Source organism: Pongo abelii, chromosome 13, assembly GCF_028885655.2.
Source record: "Pongo abelii isolate AG06213 chromosome 13, NHGRI_mPonAbe1-v2.0_pri, whole genome shotgun sequence".
NCBI lineage: Eukaryota > Metazoa > Chordata > Mammalia > Primates > Hominidae > Pongo > Pongo abelii.
In genome coordinates, this window is record NC_071998.2 from 23,467,301 (window position 1) to 23,486,463 (window position 19,163).

General features: G+C 45.1%; 1 protein-coding gene across 7 annotated transcripts; it reads left to right on the plus strand.

Moving 5' to 3' along the window:
- Position 1: 1 nt before the first annotated feature.
- Positions 2 to 19,034, plus strand: SPMIP6 (sperm microtubule inner protein 6). Of its 7 annotated transcripts, none has more exons than XM_063713964.1 (7): positions 2 to 418; positions 12,232 to 12,376; positions 15,166 to 15,278; positions 16,597 to 16,672; positions 16,910 to 17,144; positions 18,308 to 18,394; positions 18,859 to 19,034. In XM_063713964.1, exons 1-7 carry the CDS (start codon positions 284 to 286, stop codon positions 18,962 to 18,964), a joined length of 897 nt encoding a protein of 298 aa, XP_063570034.1. In that variant the 5' UTR covers positions 2 to 283; the 3' UTR covers positions 18,965 to 19,034. The 7 variants fall into 7 exon arrangements, with proteins under 7 accessions (XP_063570034.1, XP_063570033.1, XP_063570035.1 ...); XM_063713963.1 differs by having other exon boundaries at positions 15,163 to 15,278; positions 18,859 to 19,033; XM_063713966.1 differs by lacking the exon at positions 2 to 418 and adding an exon at positions 11,110 to 11,241 and having other exon boundaries at positions 15,163 to 15,278; positions 18,859 to 19,033.
- The last annotated feature ends 129 nt before the right edge of the window (positions 19,035 to 19,163 follow it).

Genomic DNA, 19,163 nt, shown 5'->3' on the forward strand with positions numbered 1-19,163 from the left:
AGGAGCAGGGAAGGAATTAGACCTCCTCACCTTCCCAGGGATGGGGCTGAGCCAGGTGATATCACAATGGGCAGTGCCCATCCTGGAGGGGGCATCAGTGTGGGGTGGGAGCAGGAAGGCTGTTGGGGAAGGAAGCTGAGAGATCCTCTGCAGGAGGGGAGTATAGCAGCTAGGGGCACCTGCCAGGCTGGAGGTGTGGCCTGTCTAGGGGAAGGGTGGTCACTGATGTCCAGCAGGAGCCCTTGACAGGTAGAGCCCACCACGGCATCTCCAAGACCACACCATGTTCCTGTTCTCCCGTAAGACCAGGACCCCTATCAGTACCTACAGTGACTCCTACAGGGCTCCCACCTCCATCAAGGAGGTCTATAAGGACCCACCTCTGTGTGCCTGGGAAGCCAACAAGTTTCTGACTCCGGTAAGTGGGAGATTGGTGGGGAGGGGCAGGCCAGAGCGTATGGCCAGTCTGGATGCCTGGCAATGTGTGTTTGTAATTATTTGCAGCTTTGTGTATGTGTGTGTTTTATTCATTTACCTAGGCACAGAATTTACAATGGTATGTAAAATAGCACAAAATCCTGCCTTCATGGAATTACATTAGGGTAGGAGGTAGGAACAGGCAGATAATAAAAAAGAAATAAACATGAGTTTTATAAATTCTTCAAAAATACTGTAAAGGAAATAAACAGAGTAGTGGAAGTGGAAATGGAAAGGAAGGGCTACTTAGGTCACGGAAAACCCTCTCTCAAGGTGACAATAAACTGAGACTGGAAAGATGAGATAGAACTAGCCACATGAAGACCTGAAAGAATAGAAGAGCTGAAAGTTCCAGACGAGTGATCAGAAAGTGCAAAGGCCCTGAGGCTGCCTGTGGAATAGGCCGGAAACTGTCCTATATGCGTGCCTTTATGTATATGTATCACAGTTTCCTTGTGTCTGTGCTTGGAGATTGGCGGTCAGGTGGGAGGAAATCTGTGAGTCTAACTGTGACTCTGCCTAAGAGAATTTATCTGTGTGTACCATCCAACTTTGCTGAGTATCTTCATCTGTAGGCAACCCAGGATACAAAAGGGAAGGGCCAGACCTTGCCTTTGAGGAGCTCACAGCAAACAAGTGAACAAAGTAGAGTTGCCCGATGTGGAACATGCACCAGCAGAGGTGGAGAGCCAGAAAGGGGAGAGCACTGTCCAACCTGAAGGGCAGATCTACTGAGGGATCCAGGAGGAGGAGGCTTCCAGCAGAAGAGAGTCAGGAGAAAAGGCAGCCTGTGGGCAGGGACCTACCAGAAACTGAAACTGTTAGAGCAGGAGAGTTTAGTCCTTGGGTGAGAGAGGAATCTGCAGACCAAGAAGGGCCTCTCTGGCTATGTTGTGCAGCGTGGACATAAGGCTCCAGGTTTTTGAACCTGGGAGGGAGAGTCATGGTTCAATGGTGAGTTGGGCCACTCTGGCCACAGTGTCAGGGAATTGCAGGGGCTGGGGTTGAGGGCAGGAAGGCCAGCGAGGGGTGAAAAGATGAGGAAGGAGGATGTAGGTGGGAGATAAGGAGATTGTCACAATGAGAAAAGGAATTTGTTGAATAGGAGAGAATTTTTAAAATAATTTATTTTGTCTAACTACAAAATAAATATACGCTCAATGTAGAAAATGCGGATAACTCAGAGAAGCACAAAGAAAAAAGGTCTAAAATCCTACTACCTAAAATAACCATTGTTAATATATTATTGTATGCCCTTTCAGGAAGCAAATATTGTTTATTAGAAAAATAAATAAAATTTATTACAAAATGGTGTATTTAAGCAATCTTATTGAAAATTTAGGTACTTTATAAAATTTTGCTAGTATAATCATTCTTATACATGTATCTTTGTACACATTTCCAATTATTCCCTTAGGATAAATTACTAGACGTGAAATTGTTGGGAGAAAGGATATACACATTTTTAAAACTTTTGCTATATACCTCAAATTGCCATAATAAGTAAGGGTTGTAACAAGTTACATTTCCACAAGCAAAATATGAGAGTGCCTGACTCCATACTCAATAGAAGGGAATTTTAAAAAGTAGATGAACAGATTTTGGTCACCATCTGGATGGTAAGGGGAGAGATTAGGGTGACCCTTGAGTTTTTGGCTGTGGCAACTGGAGGAATGCTAATGCTATCAACTGAGGTTTGGAATAACAGATTAGAGATTTGGAGTTCATTTTAGAACAAAAATATTTGAGGATATCCAGGAAAAGATGTTTGGCAAGTAGTTAGATATACTCATTTGAAGCAAAGGAAAGAGGTCTGGGTTATAGATAGAGATCTTGAAGTCATCATCATATAAATGGTGGGTGAAGTCATAGGAAGAGATGAAATTGCCAAAGGAGAGCGAAAATGGCCAAGGACATAACTTTGGAGAATATAAATATTTAAGGGTAGGTAAAGGAAGAAAAGCCATAAAAGAAGACAGAGAATTATTGCCAGAGAACTAGGAGGAAAATCAAAGATAAACCAATAAAGACAGCATTATTAGACAAAGATCAGTGTCAAGTGTTAGTGACAGAGAAAGAAATCTCTTGGATGTAGTAACTCTTGGTAACTTAGCCAGACAGCTTCAATGAATGGCGAGGAGTGAAAGTCAGATAGCAGTGGTATTAAGAATGAAGGAAAAGCCAGGCATGGTTTCTCACGCCTGTAATCCAAGCACTTTGGGAGGTTGAGGCAGACAGGAAGATTGCTTGAGCCTACAAGTTCAAGACCAGCCTGGGCATCACGGTGAAATCCTGTCTCTACCAAAAATACAAAGATTAGCCAGGTGCAGTGGCATGTGCCCATAGTCCCAGCTACTCGGGAGGCTGAGATAGGAGAATCACTTGAGCCCAGGAGGTGGAGGTTGAGGCTGCAGTGAGCCTTGATCACACCACTTTACTCCAGCCTGGATGACACAGCGAGGCCCTGTCTCTTGAAAAAAAAAAAAAAAAAAAAAAAAAAAAGAATGAAGGAAAAGCTTCTGCTTTTGGCAGTATGGTGGTCTAGAAACTCTGAAGGGCCCTGTTGCTTCAAAACAACTTAAGTTCTGAATAAAAATTAATTTTTATTTTGTGTTGGACTCTCATGGAGATGAGTGGTAAGTATAGTTAAGAAGACAGGATTGTCCTGAGGACAAATGCCATTATTAGCACTATAAAAAGGCATTTAAGCCTTAAACTAGCTGAAAGATAGAAGAATTAAATCTGTAAATTCCAAACTTAACCAGAAAGTTCCATGTCTCTGCCCCCCAACACACACCCCACACACATGTATTTATCTTCAATGGCGGTAAACATCCTCAATGTAGGTTTCCAGGTATCCTTTGAAGAACAGCCAATTAAACATGAGCTCACAATAAGAGATAAAAGAAAACAAACCACCATATTACAGAATCTGCAGACACAACAAATAATAAGCTTAAACTCCCAAGAATTTCAGATATTAGAATTAACAGTTAAATAATATAGAATAATTGGGCCGGGTGCGGTGGCTCACGCCTGTAATCCCAGCACTTTGGGAGGCCGAGGTGGGTGGATCATGAGGTCAGGAGATCAAGACCATCCTGGCTAACACGGTGAAACCCCATCTTTACTAAAAATATGAAAATTTTTTTTTATTTTTATAAATAAAATACGGGCGTGGTGGTGGACGCCTGTAGTCCCAGCTACTTGGGAGGCTGAGGCAGGAGAATGGTGTGAACCCAGGAGGCAGAGCTTGCAATGAGCCAAGATCGTGCCACTGCACTCCAGCCTGGGCGACAGAGCGAGACTCCGTCTCAGAAAATAATAACAATAATATAGAATAATTATGATTTTTAAAAAAATGTGAAATCTGGCCAGGCATAGTGGCTCATGCCTGTAGTAATCCCAGCACTTTGGAAGGCTGAGACAGGAAGATCACTTGAGGCCAAGAGTTCAAGACTAGCCTGGGCAACATAGTGAGACCTTATCTCTATTTAAAAAATAAAAATAACTAAAAATATGAAATCATTAAAATAAGCAAGCAATAAGAGATTATTAAAAAATGAGTAGATAAATGTAAAAAGGAACTGAATAGAATTTTTAGAAATGAAAAACGTATTTGCTAAACCAAAAACTCAGCAGATGGATTAAAGAGTAGAGTCAACACAGCTGAAAAGTCCAGTGAAATGAAAAACAGACTGAAATAATTTTCCCAGAACGCAGCACAGAGAAACAAAGAGATGAAAATATGAAAGAAACATTAAATGATATGAAAGATAGAATGAGAAGATCCCACACACATCTAATGGGAATCTCAGAAGGAAAGAGCATAAAGAACAGTTATTATCTAAAAAGAAAAAGGCTCAGAATATTCCAGAACTAACAAAATAAATGAATCCACAAATAGAGGAAAAAAAAAGAAGAAATTCCACAGTTAGTCACCTCACAATGAAACTGCAGTTCACCAGCTTAAGAGATGACCTTAAAAGCAGACAAAGAAAAAGAATTTTCAAAGTGTCATCCTTTCAAAAACCAAGGAAAGACATTTACAGGAAAACAAAAATGAAAATGTTTATTACCATCAGATCTATATACAATAAAGGAACTTCTAAAGGATATACTCTGGGGAGAAGGAAAATGATCACAGAAGGAAAGTCTAAGATGCAAGAAGGAATGGTAAGGAACTGATAAACATGAGGTAAATTTAAGCAAACGTTATCTATAGAAAATAATTATAATGGCTTTTAATTTGTAATATTTAAAGGAAGAACTAAAATATTAGAAAACTATCATTTAAGTTGGAACAGGACAGAGTTAGGTGTTCCTAGATTCTCTCATTGTTCTAAAGAGAGCATAAAATATAGTTTTGTACTGTCAACTAGCTGGAACTATACTTGCGAGAATTCCCTTTCCTAAATGTTTCCTAATTGGCCATGAGAGAAATCTGCATGATATTTGGAAAGAATAAATGAAAGAACAGCCATTTTTACCCTCTGAAGATTGATGTGGGGTACCAAGCACTGTGGCAGCTTATGCACAATGTTGCTGATTTAGTAGTTCACCTTATTGCCATAGAGCAGCACTTGGCTACAACTCCTCTAGCTCCCACTGGATCTCCTTCAACCTCTCTGGGTCCTGGGCCAGGTGTACGTACAATTCCATGGCAAAGGGCACCAGCTTGTCCTGAAGGCCATCCATATCATCATTGTTGTAGGCAGTGAGACAGATGCAAATTCGACTTTGTCCTCCTCATGAGTTCCAGTTTGTCCTTGCTCTTCCCCACTTCATGTCCAGTTCTCCTTCCTGATGCCAGCCACTGACTTCAGGCTTAAAAATAGATGCAAAGACAACAGCTTTGCAGAGTTCTTAACCAGTATCCACAATTGTGTAAAGTCTCATCTCTCAAGTAAATCTCTTATGCTATATCACTAAAAGTGGTTTCTCTGATCCAAATTTGACTGATACGGATACAATAACAAAAAACTGAGTAAGCTAAAAAGTAACAGACAAAAGAGATTTTCAGATTAAATACACACACACACACAGAGTTTTTAGATGGATCACTACATAAGTGACAAAGTTTCAATTCACCAGGAAGATATTATAATTACAAACTTGTATTGGCCTGATGGAATTAGTACAAGGACCTGTAATTCTAGCGCTTTGGGAGGCCCAGGTAGGAGGATCATTTGAGCCCAGGAGTTTGGGACCAGCCTGGACAACATAACAAGACCCCATCTCTACAAAAAAATTTAAAAATTAGCTGGGTGTGATGGTGTGTGCCTATAGTCAGGAAGCTGAGACAGGAAGATGGCTTGAGCCCAGGAGTTTGAGGCTGCAACGAGTCACGATCACACCACTGTGCTCTAGCCTGGGTGACAAAGTAAGACCCTGTCTCAAAAACAAAACAAAACAAAAACAAAAACAAAAACAAAAAACCATGCCAGCCTGAGCAACAAAGCAAGATGTCATCTCTACAAAATTTTTTAAAAATAAAAATAAAGAATTACCAGATGGAGAAATTGGCAAAATATACCATATTAGATTGTAACACACTACAATTACTGATTGGTCAAGCAGACATCCCCAACCCCCAAAAAAAGCAAAGACCTAAAACTCTTGCAATATAATTAGTATACTTGATTTATTTAACATAAATAAAGCCCTGAACCCAACAACTACAGATTTAAACATACAAGGAACATGATAAAAGTTGACCAAGTACTAGGTTATAAAACAAACATAAACAGAATTCAAAGATTGACATCATGCAAAATAACTGTCTCTAACCTCAATGTAATAAAATTACAGATCAACAACAAAAAGATAACCAAAATCCTTTGTAAGTTTAAAATTTTGAAAAACACCATTCTAAATAATGGGTCAAATAAGAAATCAAAACAAATGGAAATATACTCAGAACTGAAAAGACTGCATATCAAAATTTGTGGGGTACAATAAAAGCTGTAGAGGAAAACCTATATCCCTAAATCCTTGTCTAAAAAATTGTGAAACATAAATGACCTGAGCATCAAACTTAACAACTTATGGGGAAAATAATAAATGTAAAAAAATAGAAGAATGGAGATAATGAAAATAAGAGCAAAAGTTAAACTAGAAAGCAAAGATTCAACAAGATGAACAGGCAAAAGTTGTTTCTTTGATGAGGCTCATAAAATAGACAAATCTCTAGAGAATTAAGAAAAACAAGGCACAGACAAATAAAAGAAGGGTCTAACAATGGATGTAGAAGAAAATAAAAGTAAATGTTCTGAACAACTTTATGCTAATAAAATTGAAAGCAAATGGACAAACACAAGAAAAATAAAACTTGCCAAACCAGTTCAAGAATTGGAAAAAATCTGAATGCTCCTATAACGATTTAAAAAATTAAACCAGTAATTTGAAAACTTTCCACAAAGAAAACACCCAGCATAGATAAACAGTTACATTCCTCAAATGCTCGAAGAACAGTTGTTTTAATCTTATACAAACTCTGTCAGAGAACAGAAAAAAAGAGGATGCTTCCTAACTCATTCTATGAACCCAGCATAACTTTGCTACAAAATTAATCAAGAAGGCCAGGTGCAGTGGCTCACACCTGTAACCCTAGCACTTTGGGAGGCTAAGGCAGGAGGATTGCTTGAGCCCAGGAGTTCAAGACCAGCCTGGGCAACATAGTGAGACCCCATCTCTACAAAAAAATTTAAAAATTAGCCAGGTGTGGGGGCACGCACCTATGGTCCCAGCTGCTGCGGAGGCTGAAGCAGGAGGACTGCTTGAGCCCACAAAAAAAATTAATCAAAAGTGTATAACAAAATAAAAGTATACAGGCCAATTCATTCATAAATACAAAAGCAAAAATTCTAAATAAAATATTAGAAAACCGTATCCGGTCGTGTATAAAAAATAATTTGTGATGTTTACATTGTATTTATTTCATAAATGCAAGGATAGTTTAACATTAGAAAAATAAATATCATTCATCACATTAACAGATTCAAGAAAAAAACCACAAGATCATTTCAAAATATGCAGAAATGGACATGAGATCTTAGTAAAAATTCTTGAACTGTACACTTTGAGTGAAATTTATGGTATGTAAATTATACCTCAATGAAGCCATTTAAAAAAGATGCAGAAATAGCAGTTACTAAAGTTTATTACCCATTTATTACTAAAAAAGAAAAACTTAGCCAATATAACCTGATAAAAAATATATACCAAAAATATACAGCCAACATTATTCTGATTAACTGTTAGAAGCATTCTTTTAAAAATTGGAATCAAGGCAAGGATGTTCACTACTTCTATTCAGCATTGTACTGGAGGTCTTGGCAAGGACACCACAAAAAAAAAAGTAAAAAGATATAAGAATAGGAACGGAAAAAACAAAATTGTCATTATTTGCAGGTAATACAACTGCATATATAGAATCTACAAATTGGCTGGTCCAAGGTAGTGAGTTATCTCAATTGATTGTTCACAGTCAGTTACAGATCAAACTCTTTGTTCCACTCTTTCTCTCCTCACTAGTGTGTTGGACTAGTCTTAAAAAAAAAAAAAAAAAAAGAATCTACACACATTGTTAGAATAATTGGATAAATATTAAAAGTCAATCACATTTCTTAACACCAATATTTAGGAAGCATAATTTTTAAAATATACATCATTCTAACATCAAAAAATAAAGATGATTAGAAATCTAACAATGTATGTAAAACTGTATGGATAATATTATAAAACTTAATTGAATACTTTTTTAAAAATACTTAAATAAATGGAGAGATATAACATGCTCACGAATGGGAAGAGTTACTATCATAAAGATTCAGTGCCACCGGGTGTGGTTCTCAACACTTTAGGAGGCTGAGGCAGGCAGATTGCTTGAACTCAGGAGTTCAAGACCAGCCTGGGCAATATGGTGAAACCTCATCTCTACAAAAAATACAAAAATTGGCAGGGCATGGTAGTGTATGCCTGTAGTCCCAGTTACTAATTAAAATCCCAACAGGATTTTCTGAAGACTTCAATAAACTTTTTAAAATTTATAGAGAAGGGCAAAAGTTCAAGAAATAGCTGTAACACACTTAAAGAAGATGAGTTATCCAAACTCCTCACAGATTAAATATGGAAAGTAAAACTGTTTTGTGTTTACAAGGAAATACAGAACATTGTCTCCATTATCTGAGAGTATGGATTAATTTCTTAAATAATTCACAGAAAGCACTGACCACACAAGAAGAGGTTCATCAAGACACTATAAAGAAAAGTAAAACCAGGTGCAATGGTTCACACCTGTACTTTGGGAGTCTAAGGCAGGAAGATCACTTGAGCTCAGGAGTTCAAGACCACCCTGGGCAAAACAGGGAAACATCGTCTCTATAAACAAATTAAAAAAAAAAAAATCAGCTGGGTGTGGTGGTGTGCACCTGTAGTCCCAGCTATTCAGTAGGCTAAGGCAAGAGGATAGCTTTAGCCCAGGAGGTAGAGACTGCAGTGAACTGTGATTGTGCCACTGCACTCCAGCCTGGGCAACAGTGAGACCCTGTCTCAAAAAAAAAAAAAAAAAAAAAGAGAGAGAGGAAAGAAATGTAAAGACAGAAGCCACAAACAGAAAAGATAAATATCTTTTATATACATTTGCAACATGTATAGGTGCCAATAGTAAAGGACTAATATACAGAATATATAAAGAATTATAATTCTCTTGGTTAAAGTTGAACACATGTTTTGACTCCCTCCTAAAACCCCTCTAAAACTACCGTAAATGAATATTTAAGAGATAAACTCACAAGGAGAGTGAGAAGGAAGAGGCAATGGCAATACAATTTTGGAAGCTGGAAAAGATGATAAATAAATAGTAACTGACTTAGCAGATCTGAGAAAGCTGAATCTAAAGCCAGCAATGGAAAAGCCAAGCCATAATTCAACTTAAAACTGTAGAATTTTCAAAAGGCTCAGGAACTGGTAATCCTAGGCTTCTCTGGAACTGAGGATGGGACAGGACCAAGGCAAAAATAAGGATTATTTGAAAGCTGTTAACAAGCAGTTAGGCCAGGTGAGGTGGCTCACGCCTGTAATCCCAGTACTTTGGAAGGCTTAGGTGGGCGAACCACCTGAGGTCAGGAGTTTGAGACCAGCCTGGCCAACATGGTGAAACCCCATCTCTACTAAAAATACACAAAAAAAAAATTAGCTGGGCGTGGTGGCATGCGCCTGTAATCCCAGCTACTTGGGAGGCTGAGACAGGAGAATCACTTGAACCTGGGAGGCAGAGGTTGCAGTGAGCCAAGATTGCGCCATTGCACTCCAGCCTGGATAAGAAGAGCGAAACTCCATCTAAAAAAAAAAAGCAGTTAAACTCACTAATCACCCCTTCTATTTCATGCCACAGGGTAACTGCCCACCTCTGTCTCTGCTAAAGTCAGGAGACTAATTTTTGGCAAGGACCTCAGGACTGGGGATACCGATTGAGGACAGGGTACCATTTTGAAAACAAGTGAACCTCCATATACTGAATGCTAAAATCCCCAGCGCAATCTTCAGCACTAGATTCTCAGAACACTGGCAGCTAAGTCATTACCCTCAGGCCAAAGGTTGAAGGAGTCTTTTCTGAAGAATCTCATCAGCCAAGAGGAAAGACCTACAGATACTGACATTAGAGTTTGCAAAATATTGTCCAATGAGATCATCCTACAGTGATGCTGATGGTGGACAAAGCCTACACACAGCTCAAAGCCTTCAATAAGCTTTTATAATCTCCTACTTATCAACAGGAGCAGACAAAGAGGAAACATCTGAGCAAAGCATCTAACAGAAAAATTGATGATGTCTATGAATTCTTCTAAATGACTGTTTTGTTTGTGTGTGTGTATCTGTGTTTAGTGTGTAAATGGGTGTATCTGAGTGTGTATGTATGAATATACACCTATATGTGCATCTATGGGTGTATCTGGGTACACAGGGGTGTGTGTGTGTGTGTGTGTGTGTGTGTGTGTGTGTGTGTGTGTGTGTGTGTGTGTGCAAAGCTCGGAGAAATGCTGAGTCACGGGACCCATGCACCCACATCTCCCATATTCTGCCCACCACCCACATAGAAGTGTGACTGTGCAGGATCTGCTCACAGAACAATGCCAGCTGGGCACAGTTGATCCCAGAAGCCCCGAGCAGAGAGGTTTTGAGGATGGTTGGAGCACTTGGAGCAACCAGTTCTCAGCCTTGGCCAAGAGAAGGGCCAGGTGTGGTGGCTCATGCCTGTAATCCCAGCACTTTGGGAAGCCAAGGTGGGAAGATCCCTTGAGTCCAGGAGTTCAAGGCCAGCCTGGGCAACATGGTGAAACTCCATCTCTATGAAAAATACAAAAATTAGCCAGGTGTGGTGCACATGCCTGGGAGGCTGAGGCGGGAGGATCACTTGAGCCTGGGAGGTTAGGGCTGCAGCCATGATGGTATCACTGCACTTCAGCCTGGGTGGCAGAGTGAGACTTTGTCTCAAAAAAAAAAAAAAAAAATCATAAGGATCAAGTGTGGGTGATAGCATCACTGTCCCAGCACCTCACTGCCCATTATGAGGAAGAAGCCCTATCTGACTTTGCTGGGTGTCCCACCCCTGTGACCCAGCTGCCTTTTCAGACCAGCTGCCTGCAGATACCTGTGGGTCTACAACTAACTTGTCATTCAGCCCTCAGCTGAGGAAAAAGGGGCCCCGAAGGGAGGCCCTGATCCAGGCTTCACAGATATAGTCAGACAAGAAGTGACAGGGTAAGTTGAAGTGAACCCCAAAAAGCAGAGGGGCCCAGGGCCTGGACCAAGAACAGGAAAAGTGTCAAGGTAGGGTAAGGACCAGGCCAAATTGAAGGTCAGGGTCAAAGGCAACACTGGTGTCAGGGCCACAGCCACAGCAGGATCAGGGCCAGGTTGCAGTCAGGAAATTACTTTTTTTTTTGAGACGAAGTCTTGCTCTGTCACCAGGCTGGAGTGCAGTGGCACCATCTCAGCTCACTGCAACCTCTCCCTCCTGGGTTGATTCTCCTGCCTCAGCCTCCCAAGTAGCTGGGACTGTAGGAGCTCGCCACCATGCCCAGCTAATTTTTGTATTTTTAGTAGAGATGGGATTTCACCATGTTAGCCAGGATAGTCTCCATCTCTTGACCTCGTGATCCGCCCGCCTCGGCCTCCCAAAGGGCTAAGATTACAGGTGTGAGTCACCACGCCCAGCCGGGAATTACATTTTAAAGTAGGTGCCCCTCCGGCACTGTCCTTCATTTTCTTTAAGATGCTAGATTCCCAGAGAGCCTTTCCTGTCCAAGACACCTACATAAGGCAGCCAGCTCCCAGGGTAGCCCTCTTTTCTGAGACTGGGGTCTGATGCACTGTTGGCAGAGACCCAGCCCTGCTCCCAGGCAGCATACAGTCTAGGAGAAAAAGGACAGGTATATGTAGCTCTGACCTTCATGAACTCCCCACCAGGAAATGGCAGAAATGAGAAAGTCAGAAAACTACTCTGACGTAAGGCCACCGCTTGGCTCCAAGCCCTAGCCTTGGATGAAAAGAAAGGAGGAAAGGGTAATTCAGACAAGAGAACTGTGCAGAGGAGCCAAGGCTAGCATGGGAATCCCTCTGACATGGGGAGGGGGGTTGGGAGACCCACCTGGGCTGACCTTCTCAAGAGAGGCTGGATCTAGTTCCAGCAAGACCCCAGGGCTGGGGTCTCTGTGCCCCTAACCATTTCTCCCCTCTCCCCTTGCCCAGGGTCTGACTCATACCATGGAGCGACATGTGGATCCCGAAGCCCTGCAGAAGATGGCCAAATGTGCTGTACAGGACTACACTTATAGGGGGTCCATATCAGGCCACCCCTACTTGCCTGAGAAGTACTGGCTTTCTCAAGAGGAAGGTAAGGCCTCACCCTTTGCTGACACCTGAAATGACCCCCAACCTGAACCCAACCACCTGGATCGTGACCTCCATCCTGATTTTTTTTTTTTTTTTTTTAGACGGAGTTTTGCTCTTGTTGCCCAGTCTGGGTGCAATGGCATGATCTCGGCTCACTGCAACCCACTTCCACCTCCCAGGTTCAAGTGATTTTCCTACCTTAGCCTCCTGAGTAGCTGGGACTACAGGCATGTGCCACCAGGCCCGGCTAATTTTTGTATCTTCAGTAGAGATGGGGTTTCACCATGTTGGCCAGGCTGGTCTCGAACTTCTGACCTCAGGTGATCCGCCCGCCTCGGCCTCCCAAAGTGCTGGGATTACAGGCCTGAGCCATCATGCGTGGCCTCCATCCTGATTCTATGTCAACTTTATCTCCACCCTTGACCTAGATTTCTTCCCTAACCACCCCCCACTCCCAACCCCCTGACCTGACCCTGGCCCTGGAGGAGATGACCTAGGCCCTGCTTTTTAGGGTTCTTGTCGGTGGAAAAAAAAAAAAAAAAAAACCTGGAAGGGCCCTGGGTCCCATCCTTAGAGAGTTGGAGAAAGGATTAACCTCCCACAGACAGATCCCTCCAAGTGCATTCCAGATGCCATCTCCTCCCATCTTCCCAGCCACCCTGCTCCCATCAGCTCCCTCCATCTCTCCTGCATCCCTCTGCCCCACCACACCTCTTTCCCTCAACCTGGAACCTTCTCTAGTTTCTTCCCAACTAAAAATTATCTCTTGCTCCTCTCCTCAACAGCCTAGGTTCTCAGAAACATGGTCCATACTCACTGTCTCTATTTCCTCACCCTTTCTTATACCTTATGAGAAACTGTCTTTCTCATTTGCTTGGATGTCTATAACCTGTCTGGCTATACATTCGAAAAGAGCCGAGTCTGGTCTTATTCACAGCTGTGCCCCTCCATCGAGCATAGCGCCAGGCTTCATAAGTCTTTGTTGAATGGACTGAGAATTCCCAATGGAAGTTGGGAATGTGCATCTCCTATGATGAAACAATAAATTGCTCTTGCGTGGCTCTGATTACCAAATCCACAGGACTCTGCAGTCTTTACCCTCTGAGACCTTTACCCTCCTAGACCAATGAATTGTACTCTTCTGACCACTCTCTACTTGTTTTGTTGTTAATGTTGTTTTGTATGTTAATCCTCCAGCACACACTCTATGACCACACTCTACTTGAAACAACGTCCTCCTCAGCTTCTCTGATGCCTCCCTTTCCTGTGCATCCACCATGGAAACATGGAGTTCCTCGGGGTGTTATCCTGCACCCTCTTCTCCCCTTGCTCCTCCTCCAAGGCCATTTGATTTAACACAAGCCTTTAATTACTGACAGCTTCAAATCCTAATTTCTAGATTTGTCCTCTCACCAGAATTCCACTCTTCTTCATATGCTTATAGTCATCTTGATCTGGATGTCCCCAAACACCTCAGTTTCAGTATGTGCAAACTGCCATCCCTGAACTCCAAATCCCAGCACTCCACCCCTCCCCCCCTCACACAGCTGCTCTTCGCTAGGGCTTCCTCCACACCATCTCGCATATGTATTCTTTCAGACTGTTGGATCATTGAGGGCCTTGTAGGACAGGCTTAGGTGACTGGGGGCTAAGGCGGACAAACCCTATAGGGTTTTAAGTAGGAGAGTGTCTTGGTCAAATTTTCATTTGTGAAAAAGTACCACAGGTGCTATGTCAAGGCTGGATTATAGGATTTCAAAGGTGAGGCAAGGATAACATTAGAATAATCATAATAGTTTTTTATGTGCCACGCATCATTCTAAATGTCTTACATATACTAACTCATTTAAACCTCACAGCAACCCTGTGAAGTAAATGGTACTATTATCCCCATTTTAAAGTTGGAGAAACTGAGACACATCAAAATTAATTAACTCGGTCAGGGTCACACAGATAATAATTGCAAAACTGAAATTTAAACACAAGCAGTCTATCTGCAGAGATAGGTGTCTATTAACCAAGACATTATATTGTCTCCTGGTTAAGGTGCTGCGAAGATATGGAAGTGAGATCATGAGGCACTGGAAGAGGAAGTAGATTCAAGTTATTTATTTATTTATTTTATTTATTTATTTATTGAGACTGAGTCTTGATCTGTCACCCAGGCTGGAGTGCAGTGGCACGACCTTGGCTCACTGAAACATCTGCCTCCCTGGTTTGAGCTATTCTCATGGCTCAGCCCCCTGAGTAGCTGGGTTTACAGGCGCACACCAACCATGCCCAACTAATTTTTGTATTTTAGTAGAAACAGGATTTTGCCATGTTGGCCAGGATGGTCTCGAACTCCTTACCTCAAGTGATCTGCCTGCCCTGGCCTCCCAAAGTGCTAGGATTACAGGCATGAGCCACCTTGCCTGGCCAGATTCAAGTGATTTTGAAGGAGGCAGAATAGGCAAACCTTAGAGCCTAGAGTAGAAGATGAGAGAGAGGGAGGAATTGGGAAGAGGCCCCTTGTCCACGCTGGCTGATTCAAAAAAGGTAGTGGCAGGAAAAGTGGCTGGCACAGTGGATCCAGACTAAACTCAGAAGGTTGCCTTAGGTGGGATATGGGCTGCATCTCAGTGTTTAAGACAAGTGTAGGCCCAGCTGGGCTTGGGGTCTGGCTTGAGGACAGTCTGTGAGGGTCAGCTTTGTGCTGGGAATCGGAAGAGAAACATGTAGGGGATCTCAGATCCTGGAGTAGAGTAAGAAGTAACACTATTTGACATCTCCACCCCTATTATCCAGCAGACAAATGCAGCCCAAACTACCTGGGCAGTGACTGGTACAACAAATGGAGGATGGAACCTTACAACAGCAGCTGCTGCAACAAGTATACCACCTACCTTCCTCGGCTGCCTAAGGTATCTGTTGCACCCAGCACAGATGCCTGGGGACTGGGACACGCATACCCCACCACCTCCCAAACTACAGTGACTGATATTTCACCATTAGGTCCTCATTGCTTTCCCGACAAATGCCCCAGAGCTCTTCCGCATCTGTGAAACCAGAGGTTTTTTTTGTTTTTGTTTGTTTTTTTTGATAGAGTCTCACTCTATCACCCAGGCTGGAGCGCAGTGGTGCAATCTTGGCTCACCGCAACCTCTGCCTCCTGGGTTCAAGCAATTCTGCTGCCTCACACTCCCAAGCAGTCGGCATTATAGGCATGTGCCATCACATCTGGCTAATTTTTGTATTGTTAGTAGAGACAGGGATCTTGCCATGTTGGCCAAGCTGGTCTTGGACTCCTGGCCTCAAGTGATCCACCTGCCTCGGCCTCCTAAAGTGCTGGGATTACCGGCATGAGCCACTGCACCTGGCCGGGTTTGAATTTTTTTAGTTGAAAAAGGAACCCAAAAGTGGGGCTGTGCTGGGCCCCTGGCTCTCAATCTCTGGGGATTGGGTGCCCTGGGCCCCAATCCCTGGCTGGGCTCTGTAGGGACATGGCTGGTGTGCACTCCTTGATATACTACCTTTCCGAAGCTTGCCAGCTGGCCCCTCCCCATATAGTCTGGCCTCTGTGATACTGGGGCTAGCCAAGGAGTCAGTGACACAATGAATCTCCCTGCTCCACCTTCTCCTCCTTTGTGATGTGAGCACAGACGGAAGGAGAAAGACTAAGGCCATTCAATAGCAGTGCAGATACAGGAGAGTCTTCCAAGGACATAGGAGAAGGTCCAGCCACGGCCGCAAACTCAAGGGCATCTGAGAGGACCCAAAACCAGAGCCGGGGCTCTTAACTACAGGCTGATGGCTGACCCTGGGTTGACGGAACCCTTTTGAATTAGAACTTCCTCAAGAATCAGAATCTTTCACAAGTTCTCCACGGAATGACAAGCAATATTGAAAACCCCCTATTAGAGAGACACCCAGACACAGCTAAACACAGTCAGCTAGACAAAGAGGGGTAAAATCGAAGGCAAACGCTGAGACAGGGTTGTCACAGGCCCAGGAGCCAAACCCCATCCACCTTCAGCCCTTCCCACCCCACTCCGCCCCTGTAGACGGTGTAAACGCGTTGCCCGGCGACAGCCGCCAACACAGAGCCCCGGAGAGGTGGGGAGCTGCTGAAGGGCGGGAGAAGGTGCGGCGTGGCGATAGGTCAAGGTGTTCTGGGAGGACCCCTAAAAGGGAGCAGCTCTGCCAGGTCAGAGCTTGAGGTAGCACGTGTGCCGCTTCCAGGAGGCCGGGATGGAGACAGCAGTTCGAGGAATGCCCTTGGAATGCCCTCCTAAGCCGGAGCGGCTCAATGCCTACGGTAAAGAGTGGTAGTGGGGCGTTGGAAAGAACGGGTGGTGAGGGTTGGGGAAGGCCGGGAGGAGGGCGGAATGGGTACCTGAAGGACGGGGAGGAGGCCGAGGGTCCTGGAGAGGGTGGAACCCTGAATCTATCCGTCCTGGCTTTTGTCTCCGCCTCACTCTGTCCTTGACCTGGCCTTTTCCTATCCCTGTGCATCTGTCTTTGGGTCTCCTGCGCTGGGGACCCGCGAGCGCAGAGCGCGAAGTGATGGTGAACATGCTGAACTCACTGTCGCGGAACCAGCAGCTGCCGCGGATCACGCCCCGATGCGGGTGCGTGGACCCGCTGCCCAGCCGCCTGCCCTTCCATGGTTACGAAAGTGCTTGCTCGGGCCGCCACTACTGTCTGCGCGGGATGGACTACCACGCCAGCGGGGCGCCCTGCACCGACCGCCGCCTGCGGCCTTGGTGCCGGGAGCAACCAACTGTAAGGTTCGCAGGGCTCCGCCCGCCTCAGCCGGGCTCCACCCCACACAAGCCCCGCCCCAGAACCCCGCCCCCTTCCAGCCCGGCCAGCCTCCGTGCAGGCCCCCAGCCTGCTCTAGCCCCGCGCTGCACGCTCTCGAGGCCCCGCCGTGTCCCGCCCTCGGGCTCCAAGGCCTGAACTAACAACTGAGGCGGGAGAACCAGCACGAATGTTACTCCAAGTCCCCGACCCCGTCCCTCTCAAACTGGGCTCAAGGTCAACCTGGCCTCTCTATATGCTCTGGAGGTCCCGCCAGAGGGTTTTTGAGGAAGAAACCCCGCACATCAGTCGCATCCTCTGCCCCCATCTCCTTGGCCCTGCCCCCTTTCCTGGACTCCTGGCCCTAGAGACGCAGGTTCTAGCCTGTGGAGTGCCCTGAGTTCTCAGGAAAATGTCCTCTCTTGCTGGTCCCCCGTCACCGTCGGTAGTGGGTGCGGTCATTCCTGGGGGCTACGTGAGCCGGGAAATGGTGACCACTTTACCAGAATGGCTCTGGCCTCCTCGGATCCCGCACCACCTGCGGAAGTAGGCACCCTCGCGTGTTACTGCTAAGAAAACTGACGCCCGAGCGCACAGCTGGAGTCCAGACTGCCGCTCGGCATTCGTCCTGCACGCGGCGGCAGCCAAGCCTGGGAGAACTTTGTCCGCCGTAGCCCAGAGAGCTGTGCAGTAGGGGTCCATAGTGATCCCCCGCCCCTCTTCAGGCCGAGAGAGCCTGATTCATTGTGCAAGACTGAGTCTTATCCCTCTCAAGGGCATAGCGGAGTGGGAAAGTGTCTGAGCCTCTAGAAAGCTCAGAAACGATGCTTCGTCCTAGTGCTGGAGAAATTGCTGTCCAGTGGCGGGGATCCGGTGGTTCCAGGTCCTCAACGCCCGGAGCCCGACCTTCCCCAGGGTTCGGCGCTCTTCCCTCAAGGGCAGAAATGAGGCCTTGCCGGGAGGGAGTCTTCCAAGGGGGGTTCCCGAGTCGGTGCTGCATTGGGGATTTTGAAGGGTGAGGAAGAAGGAGAGGAGGATTTCCGAGCCTTGGGACGGACACCTGAAGCGCCGCTCAGGGGATTGGTCTAAATCGGGGGATGAGAGTCAAAAGGCCCAACCCCTCCCTGCTCGCGGCTTCCTCCTTCTCCAGATGTGTACCTCCCTACGAGCACCGGCCCGGAATGCAGTGTGCTGTTACAACTCCCCCGCCGTCATACTACCCATATCCGAACCTTAGGTAAGTCTAACGCGCACACACTCATTTGCACACGCACCCTGAAGGCTTGGTGAGGCGGAGCTGAGGGAGGATGGCTGGTAGATGGGATGAGAACGCTCCGCGGTGCACTGACAGGCACATACCACCAGGGGGAGCTAGTGGCATGGAGCAGTCAAAGGTGGTAAGGACAGAGGACCTTAGGAGAGGGCTAGGAGGCCGGTATTAAAGGGTTACAGGTTGGCAGTAGGCTTACAGCCAAAGGCGTTGGTTCAGAGCTTGAAGTAACGAGTAAGAAGTCGATGTTAAGGAGGAAATATTGGGTATCAGCAACTTAACAGTAGAACCTAAGGTCAGGAGGTCAGTATTGGAACCCAAGGTCAGTGCTATAGGCAAAGTGTAGGGATAAGGTTAGCATTGCAAACTGGAGTCAGATATTCACTTTGACGTATGAAGATCCAAAAGGGCTGACCCATCTCTTCCTGTAGATGGGACACAAGTCACTTCAAGAAGTCTGGTGGTCCCCAGAGAAACAACTATGTTATCCATCCTGAGTTTGTGTCTGAGACCTGTCCCGACTATCGTTGCTGGTAGAGCCTGGGCTTGCTGGGCCACGGGGGCAGAGCAATAAATAAACTCTTCACCCCCAAAGCCTGCCTCCTGTGTCCTTACCCAGCAGGATCTGGAAGTGAAGGGCCAGTCACTCAGGCCTCTACCAAACCCCTTCAACTGAGATGCAATTTTTCTCAAAGTCACCATTCCCTGGGCCCTTCCAACCCCATCATCTCAGTAC